The sequence below is a fragment of the Colletes latitarsis genome, chromosome 10, assembly GCF_051014445.1.
Source record: "Colletes latitarsis isolate SP2378_abdomen chromosome 10, iyColLati1, whole genome shotgun sequence".
NCBI classification, from domain to species: domain Eukaryota; kingdom Metazoa; phylum Arthropoda; class Insecta; order Hymenoptera; family Colletidae; genus Colletes; species Colletes latitarsis.
Genome location: NC_135143.1, coordinates 15,103,995 through 15,131,942, shown reverse-complemented (window position 1 = coordinate 15,131,942; position 27,948 = coordinate 15,103,995). Strand labels below are relative to the sequence as shown.

Here is a 27,948-nt window from a genome sequence, read left to right as displayed (position 1 = left end):
TCTCTCTTCACTCTCTCACTTTGTACGTCTTTCGATAAAGTCGCGTTCGTCGACGGACAGTGGCCGCTAATCGGTTAAATTAATTTCTTTCTCGATCAACTTTCAAACCCTCTCTTCTCTCACACTCTCTTCCCATTCGAATATTCGTTCAATCGTTGTCGTTCGCTCCTGTTGGAGGACGACGACGCGTCCGCGGCCCTGAAAGCAACTCCGATCAAGCTGAAACACGACGATCGACCCATCGAACGGGAGGATCGCTGGATCGGAACAAAAAAAAAAAAAAAAAAAAAAAAAAAGATTCATTCATTCGCACAAACGCGTCCATCGATCTACGCGCGTGACACCAACAACTCGCAAACTTCGTGGAAAAAAAGGAAGTGCAAAACGTCGATGCGAAACGTGCACGGGGCACGCGATACCTTCGACTGGGGGGCAACCAAAGTGGCGCGTCAGTGCTAATATAAACGCGTGAGGGCGATCGATCGATCAATTGGACGTGCAATATCGATCTCTGAGACGGCGAGGGCGTCTGTGTTTCTCGCCCTTGGGAAGCATCGAGAGAATTGGGAACTTCCGGTTCGAGGGGCGCCCGGAAACCGACGATCGCAGACGTTTAAAAGTCACGCGAACGATGCTTCCACGCGAGGGAAAGAAAGAAATCCAGCGGATCGATGTGCAAACCGAACACTGAATACATTTTCTTTAAACAAAGAAAAAAAATATTCGAAATAAATTTATTTAAAATTATAAGCACGAAGCAATAGTACGAACCGGAGTATATTTGGTGTAGGGAAAAATCTTTCAAATTATTATTATAAGTTTAACTGGTGCAAAGAGATTGAAGTACTGAATTAGTATATTAGCTATTTTGTAAAAGACAATTGTATTTAGAAGAATAGAATAACAAGATGGTTTCAAATGGTATTTCTAAAGTGCCCAGGTCCGTAAGCAACAACAAAGAGGGATCGATTAGGAGCTAGCGATCGAACCGTGAGTACACCGTAAGTATACCTATATAACTATGCTCGCCGAGGAAACGTACTCGGCGACTAACGAAAATCGTACAGAAAGGAGAACATGGTTGAAGACTACCCGGTAACGCTGACGAAAGATAACTGTTCGGAGCAGGCGATTAAATATACGATTATGTATAAACTGAATCTAAGGTGGGGGGGGAACCGCGATCCTAGGGACGATCAAACATCGAAAAAGAAACTGAAGAGACGTCTATGGCTCTTTTTCCCTGATTTGTGGCTTATTCGATGATCGTGTACGTCGTTCGATCGCGGATCGACGCTCCCGGGGCGTCGTTTGCTTCGTATTGATCACAAAAAGTTATCACCATTTCGCGCGCTTCCCTTCCGCGCCGTCGATTTCCTTGATCGCGAGATCCTCTTTAGAAGTTCCAGATTTAATTGTTCGTTCCAATCGGAGATGGCAAAAATACTAAGATTTCAATTAAAGGATCAAACTTCTCGGAAGACACTACAAATAATGGATCGCCAGAAGAGATACTAGATCTGGTAAAATTGAAGAAATTCAATATCAACGAGATATATTTTACGTAGTTCTGCCAGAGGAAAAAATTTTTAGAATTTTCCAAATGGAAAAACAAAATGTCGAGTATTCCTACGTTCTCGATAAAACTTGTAGCGTATGGGTAAATGGTTATTTCGCGTTTAAAGAGCAGAATCGTCGGATTCGTGGAGTCTCGACGGCGTCCGGAAGCAGAATGAAATAAAAGTGGACTAACGAGCGAACAGACGTGGTGCTCGGTTAACGAGGAGGCGCTGATAAGAAAAAAAAAACTCGAACGCGCTGCTGATCACGGTCCACGCGGTTCGGCGATTCATAAATCGCGTCTACCGAAAGAACATCATATCCTGTGTGTGTGCCTGCTGTCCCTGCCATACGTGTCCTACGTGTGTGTGTATATATATATTTCGCGCGCGAATCATGCGTGCACGTGTGCAACGAAGGATCGCGTGGCGATTTTTCTCTTTCAAAGAACGCACGGTGCTCCTTTCGATTTCTCATTCTTCCACGAGTCTTGTAAAAGAACCTCCAAATTTCCGAGTGTGTCTCCGATTCGTTTAGGGTTTTTGGAGTTCTTCGATTTATTCTTCGATTTCAAAGTTCATTTGCAACTCTTCTGGCCGGACGTATATGTGATAATTTTTTATTGTCTATGCGATCTTGCGCGCGGGAAGAAAACTGTTCTGTCTCTAAAAGCGTAACAAAGGGAGCACCGTGCGCGCGCGAGTATTCGTCGCCACTCGATCGTTCGACGGATCCAGGGATCCAGAGCTTTCTCGTTACACGCACGTCCCGTACATTACGATCGCTAAAAACGGATACGGAGACGTGTTCTTTTATTCCTAAGGATTACCCATTTACGGAATCCCGGTGCACGCCGGGCGCACGTAATTTCTACACATCAACATGCGCGAAGTTTTTCTCAGTAATTCTTTACCGTAATAATATCGTTTATGTATACACCTATAGTTGTCTAGCACAGCTGTAAAGAGAACCTTACATACTAAGACACAAAAAGAAAACCGATATCCTTAATCATAGACTTCTATAATAATATTTCATATTTGCTTTCATATATATAATATTTATATATATATTTTGTCTCCTTAGATTATTTAAACCGCGTGAAAAGAACTCCTCGAAGAACAACCGATATATAAATTGCAGGATAAAATTTTTTTTTTTTTTTTTTTCACTTCTCACCTCCCTTTCTATCACTAGAACGACTCTCGTATCACTCGATGACGCGATCTCCCCTCTGGAAAATTCTTCCAGACGGAGAGGACTCGCGCCGACGAGCGACGAGCACAATATAACCGAGTTAGAGCCGAGTCTCTAAAAACATTCAACGAAATTCAAGGATATCTCTTTGGGCGTCGGCCAAAAGCTGGGACCGACGGTCGAAATGAGGGAAGTGTTCCTTAACTAACGTCCGAAAACCGTCGTTCCATAAACTTACTTATTTTATCGATGATTTCAAACCTTCGCCATATTCTCTCTTCCCATAATGACTATATGCTAAACTCTATTCATAGTTCAACCACTCATAACCTCTCTCTCCGATTCCGTCTTCAAGACCCCCCTCTCTCTCTTTCACTACTATTCTTCCATTTTTGCTTCGTATCTCTACGTCATAACCGCTTCTGTACGCCCACCCTTCGCAGCGTACAACCCTTATATCCCACCCCCTCTCAACGTGCCATAGATGTGCTATCTCATTAATTATCATTAGAAGGTTCACGGACACGATATTTACGACGGTCGATAAATTCGGATTCCGGCGGGACCCGTGGGACGCGGCCACCGATTTGTCCCGGAAATTTTGATCGCCTCCACAGCTGCTGGGGATGATTCTCCGCAGCGTCCGCACGGGTGCCTCCGGTTTCCCTCGTTTATAAAAAACACACTGACATAGAAAACGATTCGCCGGAGTCGAGGTCGCGGACGGGGACCGGGTCGAGGATCCAGGAGGATCTCTATTCTCGCCGATTGCTCCCAGGGATGCGTGGATCGAGGTAGATTCTTCAACTGGGACGCATATCGTCTTCTCGATCTCTCGATCTCCCACCGGGCGACCCGGCTCCCGATCGTTCGACGACGATCCGGCGGAACGGTAGAAAATCGTTACAGCGACTTCTTTATTCGGAATAAAAAAAGGTTAGCCTATCGTTTAAATCGTTAGCCTTAGCAACTACAGAGCGAGTCGGGGATCGAGATTCACGATTCCCTCGATATACGTCGAAACTGACTAATTTTTCATTTTATACAAATCGAACCCACAGGTGCCTCGAAACGCGCGGCCCCGTTCGGCGATCCGATCGTCGTTCCCAGCCGATTTCGCGGAAATTACAATTGGGGGAGGAGAAGGAGGAGGAGGAGGAGAGGGGGGCTCGTGTATCCGACGATCGAGGCACCAATGTCCCGGTCGCGCGATCGATTCTCTCGCGAAAGGAACTCTCTTTCTCTGTCTTGGCTCCGGACACGATCATTCCCTTCCCCCTCGGTTCCTGCGTCATCGAGCCCTGCGATAGGAACTGAAAAAGGGAGCACGATGACGAAAGCCGTTCGAAAAATGTCTCTCGCCCTCGCGCGGCGCCTCGCCGCTTGTCTCTTTGCGTATCGACGAACGCGAGGACCGCGCGGCCTGTGAAAAATTGAAAACGGTAGGGAGTACCCCAAAAAGGTGCGTTTCTCCGCAATTCCTTTTTCTCGCGTCTATCGTGAGGTTTCGCGTAAAAAAATCCGCGAGCAATTTTACCAAGGTCCAGGGGAGGGACGGGGGGAACTGCAACCGAACATCTCGACTCGCTGGACCGCGAAAAACGATACTCGCCCAAGCTGAAGATTCCTAGCGAAACCGAGCACGATCTACTTCTCTCTCTTTATTCGTCTACTCGCGAAATATGCTCGGTAGAACCGAGCCCGAGTCTTCGAAACGACCGAAATTATCGGTCACCGGTCTCTCCCGTATATTTGGCACTCTGAGAAAAACGCGCGAAACGATTTTCTTGTCCGCGCCTCTGTATCAGCTCCGATTATCTTTTTTTTATTTTTTTTATTTTTTTTTTATTTTTTTTTTGTTTTTGGCTACCCTTTGCGTTCGTTTATTTTCTCTTTCTTCTCTCACTTTTTCCCTTTTTAATCCCTCGTGGCTCACGCACTCGCACTCTTTCCATCATTTTCGCCCCCATCGCGCTCCGCACCTTCCGTCTCGATCTATCCACTCGTAGATTAAATCATAGTGCTCGGTTTTTGGCGAATAGCGCGCTGGCTCCTTCCAAACGTCCAATTTTTCCAAGCTTTACACGTGCATTCGTAGAGGCGATTGCTCTAATACGGTGATAACGATCCACGAACTGGATTAGAGTCCTCTCTCATGCGTACGATAAAGCGTTTAGAAAGAAAATATAATGCAACTGTGTGCAATAAAGGAAATAAAAAGTAGCTCGTGTTGGGGCAACCGACCCTAATATACTTTTGGCTGCAATTTCCGGTCCTCTTCGGTAACAAAGATATCTAAAAGAAAATAAGGAAATCACGGAACGATCGTAAGAGAAACGAGAAAACGTGCAATTTTAAATAATAATATACACTGGTATGGAAAAGAAAAGCTCACACGTTGAATGCACGTTTATTCGTTCCACCTAGTTACCGTTTCCGTAATATTATCAATTTATAGAAATCTTTTTACCAAATACGATCAAAATCACGGCCAAAAGCGTCTTAAGTAAAGCTTGTTTCAAGATTTCTAAAATGACTTGGTAATTTCAACGCTTTCGATTTAATTTCACCAAACTTTGTACCTCGAGTTTCGAACTTCCCAGGAATTTGAAAGGACGTTAAAAAGAAGTTCCGGACAACCTTTTGCTCGACGAATCGAAGGAGCCTAGGCGCGGGTTCGCGGATCCTCGCTAAAACTCTACGGGACTTATATAATCTTCTAAATACACTTCCCGATGTATAATGGATTAAGTATACTTTTAAATCGAAGTAACGTAAAGAAGGTACACGATCGACTATACTACCTTGGGAAACGGTGGGCGGTCTGTTTGTGGGACGGCCGCTATTGATGGACAGCAACGACCAGCATCGCCAGAAAAAACGAAGATTTCTTTTCTTTTCTCGCGTACGATCACTCGCACGATCTTTGTCACCAAACATTTGGTTCTCACTCCCACTTAATTACGTATTTACACTGGCTACTTCGGACGCCCAAGGCTTTCAGCCCTTCGAGGACAATCGGAAGCAAAACAAAGGGAAATCTAAGACACGGAGGGAGTGAACAAAAATTGGTATTATTCCTGAGCCCAGGACCAAAACGAAAAAAACTTTCACGCGATTTTGGAAACCTCGAAACGGAAATTAAAATTGCCATCTTCGAAATAGGAATATTCGAACGATCAGAGCGCGCTGTGAAAAATAAAGAATAACATGGTTTGATTTTCAGGGATGATCTCGAAGGCGGAAAATCGCTGGGCGCCCGGCCGATCAACGTGAAACCCATCGAATGAGTCGTAGATCCTTAAACAAAATCAACATGGCCGCCGTAAACGTATAAACTAATAAAATGTAAAAAAAACAACGTTCTCGATTATCTAAGTAACAAACGATAGTTCATATCTCTTCCCCCTTTTCGTTCAAAGTGGCCTTTCGTTTCAATTTTTTTTTTTTTTTTTTTTTTGTTTTGCTTTTACTTTTTATACATATATAACCTAAGATAATAAAGGGAAGCCTGATCCTTTTTTTTCTGCGTCTAATGTCGTTCTTATAATATTTTGCGTGCTCGTTTTTTTTTCCTTTTGCGATCCATTTTTTCCCCCCGGTCAACGCAATTCGATTATGGGGATGAACGAAGGACGATCATTGCGTTTCACTGGTTAGCATTTCGTCTCGAACTTCAGCGGGCAACTTCCCGACGCGAAGCCAGGGACATATCGACGGCGCGACGCGTTCGTGTTTTTTTTTCTTTTTTTTAAACCTAATTTCCCATAGTTCCTTAAGCTAACAACGACGACATAAAGACTACCACCACACCCGTTCGAAAAAATACCGACTAATTTTCCAATTAATTTACAAACGCCTATACCCTATTACGTCCTAAACATCTCCCTACGAGAAAAACAAACACGGAACTCGCGCGCACAATCACTAAACCAAGAATTCCTAAATAAGATTTCGCTAACTTAAAACTGGACTTCACAACGGACAGGGGTATCCTGGGATTTTGTTGCCAGGGACAGGCAAAATTCTCGTACGAACAAAAACGATAAAAAGAACTCTTTCGATGAAAGTTAATCCGAATCGTGCAACCGAAGCGCGTGGTTTCTATTCATTGTTCGTTGATCGAATGAAATTTTGCCCATCCCTGCTCCTTACCAATAATACTGACGATAATATCCTTGGCCCGAATTCACGCCAGGAGCCCTGAAGAAGCTCCTGCGAATCGAGCGCAGCCCGTCGATACATCGTCGGGGCGCGTCCGTGGTCGTCGCCCGAGCGGATCTCTTCGTCGTCCCTCGCTTTCAATTAACGTAGATAAACCCTACCATCAACGTTGGAAAAGAAAAATCTTAAACCTTATCGCTGCTACGGGAGCTCGCCAGGAACGTGACGCTTCCGCTTTCCACTCGACTCCAACCGGGGCCTGATATGGTTTAATCGATGCTGACGCGGCATCGATAACAGATTTCTCCTCGACAGAAAACCGGAGAACCAGAGACAACGTTCAATCCCAACAAAAGAATTTAAGGTACTCTAAAATTTGTACTCTGTTTCGAAATTTATCATCGAACGGAAGGCGTTCGATATCAGTGAAAGAAAAAAATAAATAAAGAAGAGGTATTCTGTCTCCGCGACGGAGGAAAAACGAAAATTCTCTTCGAGGCGAAAAGAGTGGAAAGAGAAAGCGTCGAGGACCAGGATATATCTTTCAAAAGCTTCAGTTTCTTCGTGTTTTCCTCGATGACGATGATTCCTGTTCCTGATGGAGCCGAAGAGAGAATTAAAAAACGGTCCGACGAGTAGTTGGAGGATTTCTATAGCAAAGTCGCCCGGAGCAGGGAGATCAGTGGATCGAAGAAGAGGGGATCCAGGTCAGTCGCGGTGTTTAGACGCCGGTTAGCTAAGTTCCCTAATGGTTACGGCCACTGGCTGTAAAGCTGGAACTGCTCGCGGGTGAAGCAGACCGAGAGCGGCTTCACGAAGTGGGCGTCTACGGATCTGCAATGCGGACAGGCGAAAACGCGACTGTAGTCCGAGTAGAAGTTCAGCCGTTGATGAGGATAGATCAGGGGCTTCTGGCAGCTGTTGCACTGCAACAAACAGGAATTACGTTTTCAAACGTTAATCCGTCGATGGTTGTTTCCGTTCCGTTGAGTTTGCACGCTCTTTCGCCGTGGCTACACGTTCAGAATTATTCAACGAAACGATACTGACGTTCACGTATTTCCATATCTGCGAATACGCAGATGTTTATTGTTTTCGATTGGAAAAACAAGAAAAGGCATAAAAGAAATTTAGATATTTACATTGGTACTTCTAACATGGAAACTTTGTATTTTGAAGTTGTAAAATTTCAGACGTCGAAATTTGGGCGGTGACTTTATAAATACCGGTACTCATCTACTCTAATGTATCGAGCTCGAATAGACCTACGCGTGGGAGATCTAAATACCGGTACTTGTAGAGGATCTAACACGATCTATCGTTGGAATTAGATGCTCGCTAGGTAGAGAAATGGTTTAACGACTGCTGATTTAGTCGTAGTCGCGTACAACTGTAGAACGCTCAACTTTACGAGTTCGTAAGATGAAGAGCCACGAAATTCGAGACTCACCTTCAGCCGTTCGGTGCAACAGGGCATAGCAGCGAAGATATCGTAGCTGTACATCGTTCCAAGGACTAAGCTGGAACCGTCCCACGGCTGAGTACAGCAACGACAACGCACGGGCTGTCCGCCGCTGCCCTCCAGGCAACTCATGCACACCGCAGACAGAAATTGCGTGCGACCTTCGACCTTCACCTGAAACAAAGAACAGGAAATCTTGGTTTTATGGTCCTCTTTCGCTTTCGCGTACAGATCGACGAAGATAAGTTTTAAAACCTTCGACTCTACGTATTGAAATTCACTCGAATACCGTGTTGCGATTTTAAGAGTACGAAATCGAGGCACAAACTTTGTAATATTACGAATAAAAAAAATATCAAAGCAACTGATAACACGATCTTTTAGTCCCGACTGTATCTTGAGGTTCAGATTTTTAGATCCTCAACAAATAATAGTTGCTACTAGCTAGTAGCTTGGAGATGTTAATGTATGAATTTTTGGACTTACCTCCGCGCAGGCGGGTGAATGCTGCCTCGGGGACAGGAAGAAGGTACCATCGACCAAGGGATACCTGTCGAAAACGAGCATGGGCGCGCGGCAAAGGACGCAGGTCACCCTGGACCATTGCAGCGCGGCCAGCGTCGACAGGATGAAGCATCTGGTGTCGTCGTTGCCGTGATTACCCTCGTCTTCCATCTGCAACAAAGGAAACGAAGCATGAGTCTCGTGTGTTTAAAAGAATTTCTTTTAACGTCTCGCCTTAAAAATATTTTTATTAGCTTCTGAGTGTAAAGTCCTGTCACGCAGAAAATTACGAAACATAATTTGAAGTATAAAATACAACCCCCCCGGAGTCATCGAATCGTCACACTTGAAATAGAATACTAGTTTGCCTGAAACTGCTTCGAAGTATCGTTCAACTTCGACCAAGGAGGACGTCTAAGCTCCAGATCCGAGATTCGATGGAAGTTCGAAACCGTGAGTCGCAGAACGAAGAAACTCGTACAGAGTGGAAAGTGTGAAGAGCTTTGAAATAAAGCTCGGTCCAGTGGATAGGGATCGAGCCTCGAAGATCAGAGCGAATCATGAAATGCGGTAAAGAGGACTTTCGATCGGAAGAGGAAGCACGGGGGGGGGGGGGGGGGGGGGGGCAGCCCGAAATGTCACGTCTTTAATGACGAAGGAAGCAACGATGGGAAAAAGGCAGGAAACGCGGGAGGTGGGAAGGTAAAGGTGTAGCACCGGTAGCTAAATAACGAAGCGAGGAAGGCGTGGAAGGGGTTGTAGCAGACTGAGGTTAAGGTCGAGGTAAAAGGTGGAAGGATTTTCTGCCGGCGACGTGGAGGGATACACTCCAGACGAGGCCGTTTATAACCACAGTAAACATCCCCTCCACTTTCTTCCACTTCGAGACTGATCATCGATCATGAGAGCGGAAGAAACGGCGAGACAGAAAGGAGAACAGTGGCGTCTGAAGAAGACAACACCCACTACATGTTCTTCTATGGCTCAGACCTTTTTAACGAGAACATTTACAAATGTTCATTGGGCTCTGAAATTCTGAAATTTTCCAATTTTCATTTCGTTGAATTTGCCATTAGACCCTCAGAGCTCTCGAAAAACGTGAAATATCTATTCGAGGAGGGACACGACGGGCCAACGGACGAAGCTGAAGAGAAGAGAGATTCTTGTTGAGTTCGTGGACGTTGAAGGAACGGGACCACACACCCATCCATTCGTTCGACCATGGGCAAAGGAGAGACTCGCGTTCCACCGGCTCGAATAAATAAATTGGATTGGTCTGGCAACTTTTCCAGCCGTTCCGAACTGCAACTGGAAACCGATCGCGCGTGGGTCGAACCCTGGGAGAAGCACTTCAACTTTTTACGAGTTCGATTAGAGGCCCGAGCAGCACGGCCATTGTGCTTTGCTGGTCCGCGATTCTTTTTCACCGCCCACGCCTCTCCCTCACCGGTCTCGTCAAGTGTTAAGGATTGGCAAAACGACTGGGGGTTTATGGCGCGGACGTGATTCCTTCGCTATTATTGTTAACATCGAATTGAAAATCCCTGTATATGCGACTCCAACTGTCCTTGCTCGAAAAGGATAAAATTTTGCTTACTTGTTCTATAACTAAAATAAATAGCTTCCATTCTCGAAATTTGAAAAATAAAAATTTGTATATTATTTGTATCTTCACGATAATCTCAACGATAAAATACGGGCAGCGATGTTAGCCTACTTAGATTCTAATTATCGTTGGATGTTTTCCCAAAGCACGTTGAGCGGTCCTCCGAGGGGCTTTCGAACCGTGCAATACGCGAGCCCACGATTATTGCGGAAAGACCGAGCTTGGACCGGAAACGCTCGCGCGCCAGACCATAGAGACAATTTCCTCAGATACGTAATTAATGTCCCTGGGACTCGGGGGCTTTTAATCGAACCTCTTCTTCGCCCTGCGATTCGACCTCGCCCGGGGGGAGTTGAAAAAGCGACGGAGACAGGGAACGAAGTCCGAAATTGCGCGTACCAAGGGAAACGACCACTGCGATGGAAGTGGATGCGACGTTTAATCACGATCCTCGCGATTCCTCTGTCGCGTCAACGGGGTCTGAACGATGGCTACCCCTGAGAAAACAAAGACGTGGATTCGTCTGTCTGTGACCCTCGTGCCGTCGACTTCGTCGATCGCGAACAGATTGGACGACCAGGGAAAATTCACCTAACCCAATGGAATCGTTTGACGAGTTCGTTAGAGTCAATTCTTCCTCGTAAAAAATATAATAGTCAACTAGTTGGATTAAAATTTTTCCCACGAACCTTCCAAGCGGATTTTCGAAACTTTCTAAGGAAGTCTAAGGTCTTCGAGGAATAGAGGGCTGAAAGGGAAAAATGGTACTCGACTCGCGGAGTGAATTTCGACGAACGATCGAAGCGTTAGGATCGAACTGTAGCAATTCGGGCGGAAATGGAGAGGAACGTTATTGAAAATGCCGACTGGGGTTTTTTTACGCACTCGGGAGCAATTCGGGAAAAGAGAAGAAACGTAGCGCGGGTGGGAACCGTATATAATCGAGAAAGAGAGAATCCCGGGTGGAAAGTAAAACGTACCACCCGGGGATTTGTCAAGACTCTCCTGCAAGGACGATCTTATTTAGACCTTAACGGCGCAGTCGCGCGTCCATAGGTCCCGGAACGATAAAGCTCAGTTATATAGACGCGCGTAAAATTTGTTACGATCGGCTTCCGTTTGCTTCCGTTTTTGTCCCCGCAATGATACCGTGGATCATAACAGTCAAAGGCCACGGGGAAAAATGTCGACTGTCTTAATCTTTTCGTTTCCTATTCGATTGCTGGACGAACGAATCAGAATCTTCAATGAGAAAACAATACAACTCTGGTGTGCCTCCTGTGCTCGTCGACAGAGGGCTACGCTCAATCTGTATCTCTCTCGCAAGTACTCGACCTATTTGTATACAGAGTGTTCGGCCACCCCTGGGAAAAATTTTAATAGAGGATTCTAGAGGCCAAAATAAGACGAAAATCAAGAATACCAATTTGTTGACAAAGGCTTCGTTAAAAAGTTATTAACAATTAAATTCAAAAGTTTCAAATCGTTCTGGAAAAATTATTTTCGGTTGTAAGGGTCAATTACAATTATTTTTGGTGAAAACACATACTTCCGAAATCCTACCCACTTTCGAGAAAAAAATTCGAGTAAGTGCTGAAAGTTTTGGGTGAAAAAAAAAGACTTTCGAATCGTCTTGAAAAAATTATTTTTAGTTGCAGGGGTCAATTGCAAGCATTTTTGGTCAATAGACATACCCCCGAAATCCTACTCAGTTTCGAGAAAAAAATTCATTACCGAAAATTTCATGTCTGACCATAGCGTCGATATGTTTCACTGAAATTTCATGCGTAACTTTAAAACACCATAACTTCTGAACGGATTGGACGATTTTAATGTTTAAAAAAGCAAACTACGCGTATTTTGATGGAGAATATGTACAAATCGCAAAAATGTTCGAAAAGTTGGTCCTTGACCCCGCAAAATGAGAAAAACCCCATAAAAATGGTCCAATTTTCAAACAGCCATAACTCCTACAATTGTGAATATATTTCAATGAAACTTTTTTCTGAAGTAGAGCTCATGAGTACCTACAAAAAAGTATTAGACAACTTTTCTGTAGGGCGTCAAACAAAATTACTAAAAATGAAAAAGGAATTTTTAAGAAAAATCGACGGGGGGTAGGTGGCCAAATTTTTCGGCGAAAAAAAAATTTCGAATCGTTTAAAAAAAATTATTTTCGGTTGCGGGAGTCAATTACAATCATTTTTGGTCAATAGACATACCCTCGAAATCTTGTGCATTTTCGAGTAAAAAATTCAGTACGGTCGGAGCTTTAAACGTTAATAACTGTTTAACAAAGTCTTCATCAATAAATTAGTATTCTTGATTTTCGTGTTATTTTGGCCTCTAGAATCACCCATTAAAATTTTTCCCAGGGGTGGCTGAACACCCTGTATATACACTCCAGAACTGACCATCGAATGTCTGTTATTTTTGTTTCCTTTTATTTCTTTCTACGATAGCAAGCTGCTACACAGCAATAGTCTTCCAGGAGGAAAAGGACTTTGATATTTACAAGTTTACCAAACGGGGGAGGGCTCTAAGCCCGGAAATCTCGTCTTCTGCTAGACCTAGCACGTCAAACTATTGCTATACAAAAATCACAATCGGTTTCTACAACAACAGGATCAAAACAGGGTTCCATAAAACGGAGTTTCAAATATTATCGTTCCAAGCAAACTAATAATAATGTTCTAGCGCGACTCGAGTTTGACAGGTCTATGTCAGACCACAGGTAGGTCCAGGAAGATACTTTGCCCCTAATCCTAATGTCATAACGGTAGGTTCATCCCTAATCCTGACGTCGCAATCGCCGGGAAACTAATCTGTTACCTCACGGAGTAGAGAATCATCGAACGCTTAATGGATTACACTTTTGATTATCGCCTAACATCGACGTCAAAGTGATCGATAGACGGCCCGGTAGACGTGCTCGATTATGTCTCTAGCGTCTGTAGTCGACATCAAAAAGAATTTTGACACCATCAACCTCTGAGCTTGACAGCTCGTCCAAAGGGGACAAATCATTCCTTCGGTCGAAAAGTAACCTTTTCTAGAGAATTTACTCCAATTTCTTCTTGTTATCTATCTGTCTACAATTCTTACAGGATGTTTAACCGTATGAAAGCAGTATTAATACACGTCACGCGTCCTCGTAAATACAGGGACGAGTGGGTGGGATATATCTTTTCTCGTTTGTCGCGAATATTTAACGCAAGCTCGACTCCTCGAGCGCTCGTCGTCGGATTTACGAGCACCAGGGACAATGGACGAGCACGGAGGATCGTTGGCGCGCGTCCCGTCGACCGGAAAAAGGAACAGAAACATGCCCCGGGAGCCGGTGAGATATCCGAGCAACTTCTGTCCCGCACTCCCTTTCTTTCGGTCGATCCAGTCGAACGCTAACTTTCTCGTTTTCTTCTACCCCCGGAACCAACGGGGCAGGGGAGAATCCTCGGTTGTATCACTCTCGGCGCGAGATGACCCACTGTCGTTCCGACGAGAGCAAAGAAAAGCTCTTTCTTCTCCCTTGTCGTGCTCCTTCGCGCGTGAAAATAATCGATGCCCGGCTCCCGGGAGGATCTCCCAGGACTAAAGACGTCCCTCGTTCCGAGGGCTTAACGCGTTCGTTCACGATCGAGTGGAGATCGCGGGATTATTGACGGGAACGCTCGGGTTCGGAGCCTCGATCCGCTCGTTTCGGCTTGTAACGACGCAATCGTTTACGAACCCACTCGCTGCCGGGATAAAACTTTTAAGCGCGCCGTTTCGTAATTCCGCTCGAAATAATTTTTAAACGTCGCTTCGAGGTACGATTTCTAAGCCTCCATTTGCAATTACGGAGCTTGAGACGACGATGGTATCGACCCCTATACAAGCCACTATTTACTTAGTTCGTACAATTATAGAGAAAATGGTCTTATTTAACCCTTAAGTGGACTATCAATTTCAACTGAATTATTTTACTTAATTTTGATCTTTTTTTATTTATTTACGGGTTTATACACTCTTTGATATAATACAGTTGCATAATACGTGTAAAAGTCTCATTAATTGCGTATGTTTTATGAGATGCAGTACGTATAACACCAGTGACATGCTTTTTGGCTAAACTGGTTAACTTGGACAAGGATACGATTAATACAATTATTGTATGTATAATGTCGTCAGCAAAAAAAAAAAAAAAAAGCGTAAGAAACCCTAATCCCGACAAAATTCTGTCACAACGATGACAAGTGATGCATTGTTACCAAATTGGTAATTGGAGATCAACTTTCCTTTAAAGCATTCCATAAATAGTGTTCTAATGGAGGATTACATAAATTTTCAAGTGACTACATCGACACATATTAAACAATCAATGATCCCCAATGATCCACTTAAGGGTTAATAATCGCAAATCTATCCGCCGTCGTGAACGCTAATTTAAATAATTATGACATACGAAATTAACCACAAATATTGCTGAAAGAATAAACGGACATATAAATTACTGTATCCTCGGAATCTCGAGTAACCGTGTCAGGAATTTTGTTGCACCTTTGTCGAGGAACATCTCGATACCGTATGCCACCCCTGCCTCGAGTATCTCCTCGCTGTATATTGCGAATGCCAGGGTGACACGAGTCCTCGATCAAATGGCATTCCAGGAAGGAAATTTATTCGTATCCCATTGTCGCGGTATTAATTAATACCGTATTATCCAGGAGCCCCGATATTTGCTCCCTCCGAGCCTGACGCAGACAATAAGACAGTCCTTGGAAACTTTCATCCCCCGACCCTAGCACTCTCCCTCGAGGGAATCCCGGAGAGCGAGGTCCTTTCTTCCTGATGCGGGTGACCCACTGTCGTTCAGCGAAAGGCGAATCGAACAAAGAAACCCTCTTTACGGTGCTCTTCCTCGCGTGAAAATAATCGATGGCGCTTCCAGAACTCCTCTTTTCCTATCCCCCCGCGCGCGCGTTCTCCCTTTCTGGTTGCTCGAGCCACGGGAAACAGAGGGGGCGGGGGCGGCTGCTGTCAAGGGGAAACAGAAGGGGACAGATATCGGACGAACAACACCCGACGGGACTTCTGCGAGTGAAATTGCGGTCCCTAATATTAGTGACAACTGATACGAGGAGACGCGAGAGAGCTTTATCGCGCCACCAGAGGGTGCCCGGGAAAACTATTTTCCTCGCGCGATAACGCGGATGGAGGAATTTTAAACTCGGAGAAAGGGAGGCTGCTGGGGGGCCTCTTCCTTTGTTCGATAAAATTCAATTCCGACGATGTAGCGTCCGATAGACGCCAGACGACGTCGCCGATGGGAGATACAAGACGCGAACCTACCTCGAATACGCGTCCCCCTGCGATACTCGTTTGATCCACCCCTTCAAAGTCTCCACGAATTCCCAATGTTCTAACGTCAGGTATTATATTCCTCCAAAGAATTAACGAGCGATTTATTCTCACGCTCGGACGAGAAATCCCTTGTCCCCGAACTTTTAAGTAATTATTACCTGCTTTTAAATGTATAATTCGTTGCTCCGTGCACTCGGTGAATTAAAAAACTTAATAATAAATGGCTGGAAGTCCGAGCAAACGCTAAAAGGCGAAGCAGCGCGGATCCAGGGAGAAAATGAAAATTTAGTCTCGAAGAGATCGCGTGGGAGGGATCCGCAAAGAAGTTTATCCCGCGCGTCAAATGCATTCCGGTTTTCCGCGCCACGGTAAAAGCAAAGAGGCGAGCTGGACAAAGAGGAAGCAGAAAGAAGCCCGGGGATAGCGTCGGTGGAGTCGCATTGAGAGGAACATCGTCCGAGAGGCCGACGCGTCTTCCGGGGCGCTTTACAAGATTTTTCCTGGTAATCCCGTAGCTCTCTGGTAAGCGGCTTACTCTCTCGCGATTTCCGGGGAGGGGCACGGAAAGACGATTACGCGTAATTGCGATCGGGAAAAGGGAAAATGGAATTCGGGATCGCAAACTCTGGCTTCGCGACCGACGCGCGCGGCTGATAAAACGAGGCGAGCCGTGTGTGCTCACGCGAACGCTCAAGGGTGCCTCCTTTTCGCTCGTTTCATTTTTCGAGCAGCCCATCTCTCGTCGGAGGCGGCCTTTATCGTCGTGTTCCTGCGCACCCTTCTGACGAATTCACCCCTTGCGCGTTAATTATGTATCGCGAGGGGAGAACCCGAATTTCCTTCGATCGTGCGGTACACGCCTCGTTAAAACGTCGCGTAAGGACCTCGATAAAACGCGAAAGGCGGCAGATAGTTACTGTCCCAAAACCTACGGCTCGTATTTTGCACCCCTCGAATCGTAGAAAAGAGAAGCAAAAGTGGAGGAACATTTATAATAAGACGAGTGGGCACAGATTGCGAGACGAGTCCATTTCTCAGACGAGAGGCTCAGATTGAAAGAGAATACCGTTATTAAACACGCGATGAAACTTCGCTCTTACGCGGCATTTAACGAATAATAAATTATAGGGCTCCTCCCGCGGGCACACCTGCTGCCCCCTTGGTTGGACCATGAATCATCCATAAATCGTTGATATGAATTTCATTTCAGGATTTCACGCACCGTACACAGGACTGTACGAGCCACGAGCACACCTACAACCCGCCATGGAATTAATTACGAATGCTTTCAGCGATGCGGCACGTGAACGGCAGATAAAGAAATGCATTTTTCATGCACGCTGGAGGGTGGCCCCGCGTATCGTCGCGCGATCACAGAGCGAGAGAAGGAGGGAAGCCTGGCAACAGCCTCGTCAGAAACCCTTCGCGATCCGCGGGAGATAGTTGGGAGTGACTGACGTCATTGAAACAGTCCCTTGGATACGACGTCGAGTATGAAGAACCAAAAAGAGAAGGACGACAGTTCGGAAAGGCCGCCTTTATTACGACGGACTCTCGAAACGTATCGATAAAGCCTCGATAGAATTTTTCAAACTTCTGTCACGGCTTGTTTCATGAATCGTGCGCGCTTCTAACGAGAATGATTTCGAAACGATAATTATTTTCTGCTTTGGGACGTTCCGATGACCCTTATCAACCCAATTTCAGGTCACTCGAATCGGGCAAGTAATTAACGAGATAAATAATTAGCGAAACGAATATTTGCCAGTCGGAGAAATTCGGAGGTTGATCGACAAATTTGATTCATACCGACGAAACAAGAGCCATCGCGACCAGACAGAATAATAATTACCGTGTTTAGCGTGTTAACGCGAAAAAGGGGGAGGCTATTTCATGCTCAGCTGTACGAAAAAATTGCACAAACGAGGGAATTTCGCGCAGACCCTCATTAAGCATTACACCAGCAATTTATCAAATTTTTATTTGCATCCTTTTTGCTCGGAACATTTCCTGGTTGACCGGCCAGACAACCGCCGGTTGATCAAAATTAGAGGTAAGGAAGGCTTTTTCGATTTTATTATCTCGATTGCCGGCTCACTGGTCCGCGTTAATCCGGCGGTGGGGTCGATTCCGTTTGACGACAAAAGAGAGGGCCCCGCTTTTGAACCACTCTCTCCCCTGCGTATTAATTGGACAGTCGAAATTAATCCGTAATTTGAGCCAGCAAGGGTTTCTCCCCGGCAAACGCACGGAAAAAGAACTCTGTATTTTGCATCTCGGTCGAAACTCGTCGAAGATTTTATTCTCCTGAAATATTGTATGAATTACAGTCGGAAAAGTGATTCAGTTTAATACCTGTCTTTTAATAGTAGCACAAAAAATCGTATCGAAATTGCACGAACCTCCCGTTAATTTACGAGACAAGTTTTAATTGAACCTTGTCCGTCGATGGAACATCACAGTCCTCTCTGTTTTACGATTACGAGGACAAACCGAGCACAGAGATTAATGCTTGGCGTTCGTTCGTCGCACAGATGCTCAGCCCGGGCGTTATCGTCGATCGATCCATCAAACTATGAAAATCATTTGTCGCGAGACGCAGGGGGTAACGACGCGACGCGATTAATCGCGACAAAAACGAGCCACGGCCACTTCGAGGAGCGCGCGAACGTTTCATCCGATCGCTCGACAGCCGGTTGATTGATATGTACACGGTCTCGTGTCGTCGACACGCCGGAGAAATTAAAAACCTTGTCTCTCTATCCTTACGCGGCGAGGGGCAGCAGAAAGTCCCTCCAACCCTCTCTTAGAACTTCGCTGAAACACCGATCAGCGTAAATTCATACGACAGACTTTCGCCCCCGAGGCGACTCACCCTATCCAACGACTATCCATAAAAAATCTCTGTCCCCGCCACTAAAGGAAATTGCAACGGGAGTGGCACCAGACGCGACTATATATCACTTGTTCGTCCCACCGCTGCGCCCCGTTCTGGATCACTGTACCAGCAGACCAACGTTGGGAAGAACAGCGCCCTGGAAGTACCAGGAACGCGACTATACACGGTGCTCTGCCAACGATTGGCCCACTCTTGCGTTACGCCAACATTCTTTCACGCAACATCTTCAAATTTTTGTTCTTATATGTATACAAAGAGAAATCGACATGTCACATGAAGAATTATTATTAATATTTTACTCGTGTACTTATTGAGTCGAGTATCAGTATCAGTTATGTCTTAAATATGTATATTCTTTTGTAATACTTATATAAGCTACAGGACTATTCACTGTGCAGCTATAGGAATTGATTTCGAAGCCGAGACGAAGTCTGTCGTTGAGTGTAATAACGCATATTAAAAATAGTAAAACTTTACACGCGTGTAGTTCCAAAACTACTCGCTCTTTATCCATAATGAAGCCACCATTGGAAGCGGCAAAGCTGCCTCTTTAAAATGGCTGTTGTTTTATGTCGATCCGACTTTCCGATCTGAAGATATCCTCGTGAAAAGAAAAACATAATTTTTTCAAACTCCACTATCTGTCACGCTGCCTTACAACGATCAAATATCTCGTATTAAAAACAGTAAAACTTTAGACACGTGAAGTTCCGAAACTACTCGCTCTTTATCCATTATTAAGCCACCATTGCAAGCGGCAAACCTTCCTCTTCAAAATGGCTTTTTGTTTTTGTCGATCCGACTTTCCGTTTTCGAGATATCGTCGTGTAAAGGAAATGTAATTTTTCACTTTTCGCTATCTCTCTCACCGTCTTACGCTCGAACCTCCTTCTCGTTCCCGTTGATGCCCGCCGTAGAACAGTCTCGCAACGCGCATTAAAAATACTAAAACTTTAAATGCGTGTAGTTCCGAAACTACTCGCTCTTTATCCATAATTAAGTCACCGTTGGAATCGGCAAAGCTTCCTCTTTAAAATGGCTTTTGGTTTTTGTCAATCCGACTTTCCGTTTTCGAGATATCGTCGTGTAAAGAAAATGTAATTTTTCACTTTTCGCTATCTCTGTCACCGTCTTACGCTCGGACCTCCTTCTCGCTCCCGCGATGACCGCCGTAGAACAGTCTCGCAATGCGCATTAAAAATTCTAAAACTTTAAATGCGTGCAGTTTCTAAACTACTGGTGCTTTTTGGAAAATTTTGCCACTATTGGAAGCGGCAAACCTTCCTCTTTAAAATGGCTTTTTGTTTTTGTCGATCCGACTTTCCGTTTTCAAGATATCGTCGTGTATAGTGAAGTATATTTTTTCCGAATTCTACTATCTCTGTCTCCGTCTAACGCCTCGGACCTCTCGATCGCGCGTGCATCGTGCTGATCTACCCCAACATCGTGACCTAGTCCCGTAGTATTTCCAAGAATTTACTACGCACTTCTGCGCGCGCGAGATCAATGAACTCGCGCGACCGCAATGAAATGTAAACAAAGCTTCGGACTTTAATATCTCCGGAACTAGCCACCGCATCGACTTGAAACTAAAATCGCTGTATCTCCGGAACTAATAAAGCTATCGAGTCTCACAAACGCTCATTTTAAAGGGTATTTCATTCTCTATCCAATGACTATAACTACTGTAATAATTTTTGCTGTCTTCTATGTTTATTTTGAAATTTACTTTAATGCTACCCACCGAAAGAAGTTTCAGCAATTCCTATATATAAGAAAATGAATTTAAATTCGTATACCGGACGTTTACGTAATTACTAGCCAGCATTCTCTCTGGAACTAACTTCGATATCGACACGAATACAGAATCGTATCTTGTAATTATTATTTCTTTATTCTCCCCGGGAACGGATTACGAGATCCACGAGCATAGTTTCCGAGCACCCGTTAGATGGGAGCATCAGAGTCCTCCCCGCTGAGTACGTACACGAGAGGAAGAGCCTGGGGTTCGGCTTTCTCGTCCTTATAAATCAGCCACGCGTCGCCGAAGAGGTTAAGGACGGTCTCTTGGCAGGGTACAAACCCAGGGAGCGTCTACGAAAGGTCGGATATACGGAATGCCAGGTCGAGGGGGTCGCGAGCCGCCCCCCAGAACACACACGAGGATCATCCGCCGAGCTCTCGAAGGGTTGCTCGCGAAAACTAGGGCCTCCACGTGGAATTTATCGCGCCACGTCGTCGACGGAGTTATGTGCACGGCTCCTAGCGCGACGGGGATTCTCCCGCTTCCGTCGTCGGAAGATATTCCACCCTTGTCCACGACGACGCGCCCGATGGGAAGTTTCTCGATCGGAGCCGAGACTGTGGCAAATCTGGATCTCGAACGTGCTAGACCACGGAGGAAGAAATCTTTCGAGAGAGCTGTATTCGTGGCCCAGTCACGTTCGCTTGATGGAATTGATCGAACATCTTCGAGGAGGTGCCTCTTGTCGCAACCCCGTGGTGTATTTTATTAACCGGGATCGGAAAGAGCACGTAGGTAACGCCAAAGGCACCCAGCACTGGGGAGAATCTTTCGAGAAATACACCCCGTCACTCATTTTAGGCGAATGAGAATCGCGTCTGTACGCACGAAAAGAAAAAATATTGGAAATAAAACTTGAAAATTTTATTCGGTGGCATTGGTTCACTTATGTGCGTATACACTTATTACTCTTGAAACATCTAGGAAAATATATTTTCTGGCTACCGTAAATAATGTTATAATTTGCCACGTAAATTAAGGGATGGATGTGTTTAGAATTCATCCCAGAAAATTGATCAAAAATCGATGGAAATTCCTGCATATCAAAAATATAAATTGCACTCTGAACTTTTCGCGGAAAATACTTAATTTTAGTCCTTTTGAATCTCGCCAAAGAAGGCGTAGAGCTCGTCGACAGAGCATACAATCACGTTCGTAGCAGAAAGAGCGTGCCGTCATTCTGGTGGTCCTCGTTTGAGATTTCGATGCTTGGAACAGTCCTCGAGAAGGTAAAACGGTAGACAGTTAGACCGGTAGACGTCTCTCGCGACGAAGACGGGCCAGACCGACCAAGAGCAAGAGCACTCCAGGAAATTGTACGGACCTGGACGCGTTGCGTACCTTCGGACTCGGGAAGTAATCCACCTAATTGCCGGGCCGCGCAGCTCGAATACGAACTTAATCATTTCCGACATGCACGCGTCGACCGTCGGCCCATTTACTTCTAACGGCCCCGCTAGAAATCCGAGGAGGAATTGCTTCGTCGCTGGTAATTTCTCCTACTGTCGCTCGAGATCGTCGGGACGACGAACAAGGACTCGTTCGAAAAATATGATCCGAACATTACGGCGATTCTAACGAGATACGGAGACTCGGGGCACGTTAATAGTCGTGAAACGTAAAATACGAAAATTACTGCACTCCTAATATCTCCTATTTTATTAATTTTATGATCCTTCGATATTTATATATTTATTCAGAATTTATACGAACAGCGATTTATTTTTTCTAGCAAGTATGTACTTTGGGTAAAATAAACTATCGTTTGCATCCCTTGGAAGGAAGACGAGCTCCGTTCCTGATTCCCGTTTCGTTTGGATCCGCGAGTTCGTCCGCTTAATTGCCGAACAAACGAACAAACAAACCGACCCCTCGATTAAACGGAAAATTAGAAGGCAGACGCGCTCGACGAAGCAAATTACCCTTCGGCAGGTTTGATCAACGCGAGACGCTAATTGCGACGACGTTTCATGCGCCACGCGATCCACGCCGAGGAAAATTATAAATAACGCCCGGCCGCGGAGAGTTCGCGTGCCTCTCGATAATGTAAGGAGGCGTGGAAACGCAGCTTAAACCCTCGTGCCCCACGCCTCGAGACCCCACCGTGCCGCCTAATTACCCGTTTAAGATAAGATTTTCATCGAACTGTTAGCGGCCCGGCGTGATTAACGGCCGACAACGCCGTGCGAATGCAAAAAGCTTTTTCGATTCCAGTCGAACGCCGCTATATTTCTTGTGAAAAACTCTCACCGCGTTCGACTCGGGGAAATTACCATCCAAACTGATGGTTTACCGAGAATTTCCTGGAAACGATCTCTGAACTAATCTATTATAGTAACGGCCCCTAATATGAACTTCGCTCCAGAGTTTACATGTTTATTTTTCGTACAGTGGAGGCGAAATTCGAAGCATAAATTTCACTGAATCCAAGGGGGATAGAAATGTAATACTGTAACCCTTAACACGTTCACTACCAAATCGAAACCGTATAATATTCTGCGCAACCTACACAACCTAAAACTTGTTTCAGTACTTATTTTCGTAACCTTGTTAAAATTCACAAACTCCATTCAAACTTATTACCCTCAATGTCTTATCTTGAGAATTCATTTTTCTAGTATCATAATGGTAATTGGTAAATTCTATCATCCATATATGGGTGACGTCGCAATTATAGCGTTAACACCGAAGCTAACTTCAGAACAAAGAATGTGAATCGACGGAAAATATAATTTTTGATTAGAATATTCCGATAAAATACATTTAAACATGACTTCAGTTTCGTTTTGTGGCCTCGATGATCGAGTGGTTGATCCTCTATGAATCCCGCGATTAACTGGAAATAATTATCGCGGATTCATTATCGGAGGTCGGTGAAGCAATCTAGCGGTAGAATCGCGAACGAAGAATAATCGCGGAAACAAAAAGAAGAAAGATGGTCCCTCGTACTTCAGGGTGAAACCCTCGTTCACACCCGGCCCCGCAGCGGGCAGCGATAAATCCAAATTCAAGATTATTAATAATGCACGCCGACGAATTGTCGGCGTACCGGTTCTACGGCGTAAACCAGTTATTGCTCTCCCGCCATTTATTTCCTGCGGGATCGGGGAAGACGAACAAATCCGCTGCGTGCCAGGGGTGGCTGTTGCGCGCTGTCTGTCAAAAAATCGCCAACGAGCCCCGGCGTTCGAATAAATAAATAAACGTCAAGACGCCCCGGCTCTGTCGGGGATCGTTTCGGTCGCTTCGAAACGATGAAATACGAAGGCTTGCACACTATGCATAATCCAGAAAAAGGATCGAAGAATTTACAGGCAAACGATAACTCATAAAATTGAACAGTCTACGTCCGGCCAAGTCAGCCACTCGATTTATTCATTCATTTATTTATTCACTGAACTTTATGGAAATCGGTCCCTTTCGTTCCGGAACTGTCCGGAAATATTTCAATAGGAACGATAAAAATATATAAAATTCCTTGCGCTTACCTTCTTACGAATACTTTGGTTATTAATAAAGAGAAACTCTTTGTCTCCTGATTGCAAGATCAATGTGGAGTCCAATCGCGCGAGCGTTGCGTGTTTGTGAAGGTAAATTAATTTAATTCGCGGATCGTGTACGGAGATCGTTAAACCATCCAGGTCGCGCGGGATAAATTCGAAACGTCGACGCGCGTAAAATATTAAATTCTACGCGAAACACGGGAGGCTGGGGGAGATAATTTTAGAAGTCTTCCGTGATACCCGAATTCCGACAATTTTGCGTGAGATCTAATAGAACAAAAAGCCCCGGGGCGGTGTTAAGTTTCCCGAAGCGTTCTCGTAGCGCTCGCGCGGATTACGGCCAGGCATAGAAAATTATTGTCGTGTAATGCTAGACGATTAGGCCACGCACGTGTCCCGAAGCACGCGGAACACGCGTGTCTGGTTCACGCGCGTCTGCATAATTAACCTGCAATCCCGCGTCCAGTAATCGCGGGGGAAGGGGGTTGCGTGTACCACCCCGGAAGTTACGTAAACGATCGGATAATGGTTACGGATAGTCGCGACAGTCCCCATTTACGGTTCGCGACAGGGAAAAAATGTCCTGGCTCTCTCTCTGTTCTCGGCGACGACGAGACGCCCCGTAATCCCCTTAGAAACTGCATTAAAATCGTGCAAACCAACTTCTCGGGGTTCATCTACTTGAAGCCTCGCCCCCCGGAATTAACCCGCGGACGGTCGCCTCTTAAAAGGGTGGCTTTGCTCGCTCGAAGCCACCGTGAAAATCCGGTAATCACGCGAAAACGGCCCCGGATTTGTACGAGACCCCGGCCTCTGCCTTTTTCCAGCAAATTTAAGAGAGCCACTCGCGGCTAAGAAGCTTTTCCTGCACTTCGACTCGATATTTTATTAATTATGATTCACCGTCGACGAGACGCGCCCTCGAAGAACCCAGAAAAAGAGTTGGCAGGGCATGGCTGGCCACGAGAAATTGGTACGATTAACCTTTCGACTACTTAACGCTGGTGGTCACCGATAACTTTTGATTTTACATCTGAACTATAGTAATGATTCGTAAGTTGAACATTTCTAGCTCTCTTAACCCCTTAACGCTCATATTTTTCGGGTTAACCAGGAATGATCAGTTTTCTCTTTTGTTAATTATAATGTTGTATCTAACGTATAATTCGAAGGATTATTGTCGCCCCTGAAACTGTTAGATTGAACAAATATCGTTTTTCAAAGCAGTCAGATTTGGGCATAAATGTTAAGGAGTTAACTGGAAGATCCTCCTTGAAGCCAGTGAAGCGTGAAAGACGACACTTAATACTCTACTGGTGTCGAATTTCTGTTCCACTGTACGAAAGATGAACGTGCCAACCCAGAAGCGACGTTCATTTTAAGAATGATTACAGTAACGCCTCTTTAAAATCCTCAAAATAAATGGACCTTGACGATACGATTTTTGAAGTGGTTAAACAATTAACGAGGATTGATACTTGCAAATGTTCGAGTAACGTCATTCCACATTAGGAATATTTTCGAACTTGATTTCTTCTACATATTTTCTAGTCTACGAACGAACAAAAATAAATAAAACGACGTCGAAGGCGCGAGAATAACGAGATAACCATCGCCACCTTCTGACGCAGTGTTTTACGCGGACCGATGGGACGTGAAAACGTGTCAGGCATTCGATTTCTCGGCCGGAGAAAGACGTTTTCATCGTAGAAAACGAGCCGATGAAAAGCCAAGCACCCGTCGATTGCGATCTCCTCGCCAGCGAGCGAAATCGTCGAAGGGTCTTTCTTCGAAGGGCGTCGCCGCGCGCAGCCAGCAATCAGGAACCGATCGCTCGTGGAAATTATTGTGTCCCGGGCCACCTGAACGCGAATCTCGTTACCCTACATTCCCCTGGATGACTGGGGGTCGACGAAAGGGGTGGACCCTCTATAGAAATTATCTTTCAGGATCGTAGAAAGGGAGACCCTCGTGCAGCCCCAACGATGGCCCTTTTCTCATGCTCCATAATTCTATCGCCATCTGAAAAATTCGAATATTTGATACAATAATGAATTGCAAAACTGTATGATAAAAATTCTATCTGAGAATCAAGTATTCATAGAGATGTAGGAATCAATAGGGGTTTGTCATGACCATACCAGTTTCGTTTCTAAATATCGTTAATATCTTTAACCGTTTAACCAGATCGGCGTAGGTGCGTCGTACAAATTGAATTTCGCTTCCCATCGTTAGTTTTAAACCGATTCATGGTATCCCGACGATCAGAATCCCTTCTCCAGTTTGCTCGGCGAAACGAATGGGTCTTTTCCACAGACGACGTCCTCGTTCCGCACCAGGCGAACAAATCGGCGATTATATCGCGTAGTTCGTTGCGTGAACGGGTCTGTTTGCGCGCGTTATCGCGATTATCCGCCGAGAACCGACGCTACGAGAGACAAAGCTCGTCTATGAGACGATCGTGGGTGGATGAGGCGCGAAATCGTCGCTCACGACGACGCGTCGAGCTATTTACGTTGCGTCGGGAACGGCGCCTACCGTCGTCCGTGTCACCAGAGTTTCTCTTTGGCTAGGAAAAATCTACCAGGCAAAGCGGAGAAATTTAATATTGACCCATTAACCTTCCAATAGCGAGACTATCTATCACTCGCGAGATGAAAAAACTAGAAATAAAAATTTTTAAGGAGGTCATATGCAACCTATGAATTAACCCTTTGCACTCGTATTTAAACTTGAGAAGGCTACCAATCCACTTCATCTTTTACTTATTTATTTTACTTTATATATACACACACGCACTTAAGCAGAAATTAAAAGAAAACATTGTAACAAGGGTCCCCAAAATGAAATACTAATGTAAATATATGTATAATAATAAAATGTAGGATGATGACTATATGGAGACATACGAGTGGAAAGGGTTAAAACAGATTCAAGTTTATATTATTAAATTGTGTAATATCAAATACTATGAATTTTATATAGAACTTTTTTAATTATTTCGAGTAATTTAAATACTTTTCATTGCGATAAAACTCGTCACTTCGTTCGTTAACGATTTTAGATAAGTACAAACTTATTTTTTTACTGTTTTGGAACAACTGTCGCCTTCGAAAGAATTTTTTAATAATTCCCGCCGTCGAAAGAAGGGATTCGCGAGGAAGGTGCCATTTTCGCGCCGCGAAGAGTGTATTGCGCAAGAGATCTCGAAGTTTCATGAGGCGTCTCGAATTGAATCCAAGAATCGCGATGCTTGAACTACAGAGGTCGATAATTGCGATTGACGCGCGCATGGCCCGCGACATTCGAACGAGCCGTGGAAAAGCACAATTCAAGATTCAGAAGGGGAACGTTCACAATAGAATTCACGCGACGCTGACATTTAAACGACGATGAATTCCATCTACCTGACACTCCGTAGATTTAGTACCCACGGAGCTAGGAGTTGCTCGATTCATCGACGATAAAATACTCTGTCGCCTCGATTGCTTCGTCCATGGCCAATCGCCGTTACAACTACCGGTATTAATTTAAATTTATTTCCTTCTCGTTACGCAATTCGAGTCGAAACGATACATTCAGTTTTTTGGGGACTACTAGAAGACCCTCTCGATCGTTAAAGCTTTATTAAAGAATATAAATTTTCGATCTATCGGCAAAATGTTTAAACTAATAAAATTCAGAGGAGCCAGAGCCTCGCATGGAAGCTAATTTAGGAATGGATTCGACACTTTTATCAGTTAGTCGACAACAAAAAATTCCGTTTCGCCGAAGTCTGTGAGGAGTGGTAACGAAACATGATTTTCGACGAATTTCGAGGGTTCGTGGGGTCGCGTGGACGATCTGGTGGCCCGCGAATCGCGGTAAGATGAAACAGGAAACGTAATTTTTGCGAAGTAAAAGCCT

The 27,948-nt window shown here is 44.9% G+C and overlaps 1 protein-coding gene across 2 annotated transcripts in view; it reads right to left on the bottom strand.

The window, feature by feature from the left end:
* Window positions 1-838: 838 nt before the first annotated feature.
* The window catches only part of Heca (hdc homolog, cell cycle regulator), a 176,912-nt gene continuing 149,802 nt past the window's right edge, over window positions 839-27,948 (bottom strand). For both annotated transcript variants that reach the window (XM_076775786.1, XM_076775787.1), the window contains 3 exons: window positions 8,870-9,058; window positions 8,372-8,557; window positions 839-7,847 (listed from right to left, as the gene is read on the bottom strand). In XM_076775786.1, the coding sequence (XP_076631901.1) occupies window positions 7,674-7,847; window positions 8,372-8,557; window positions 8,870-9,058 (549 nt within the window). In that variant the 3' untranslated portion in view covers window positions 839-7,673. The remainder of the gene's footprint in view (window positions 7,848-8,371; window positions 8,558-8,869; window positions 9,059-27,948) is intronic.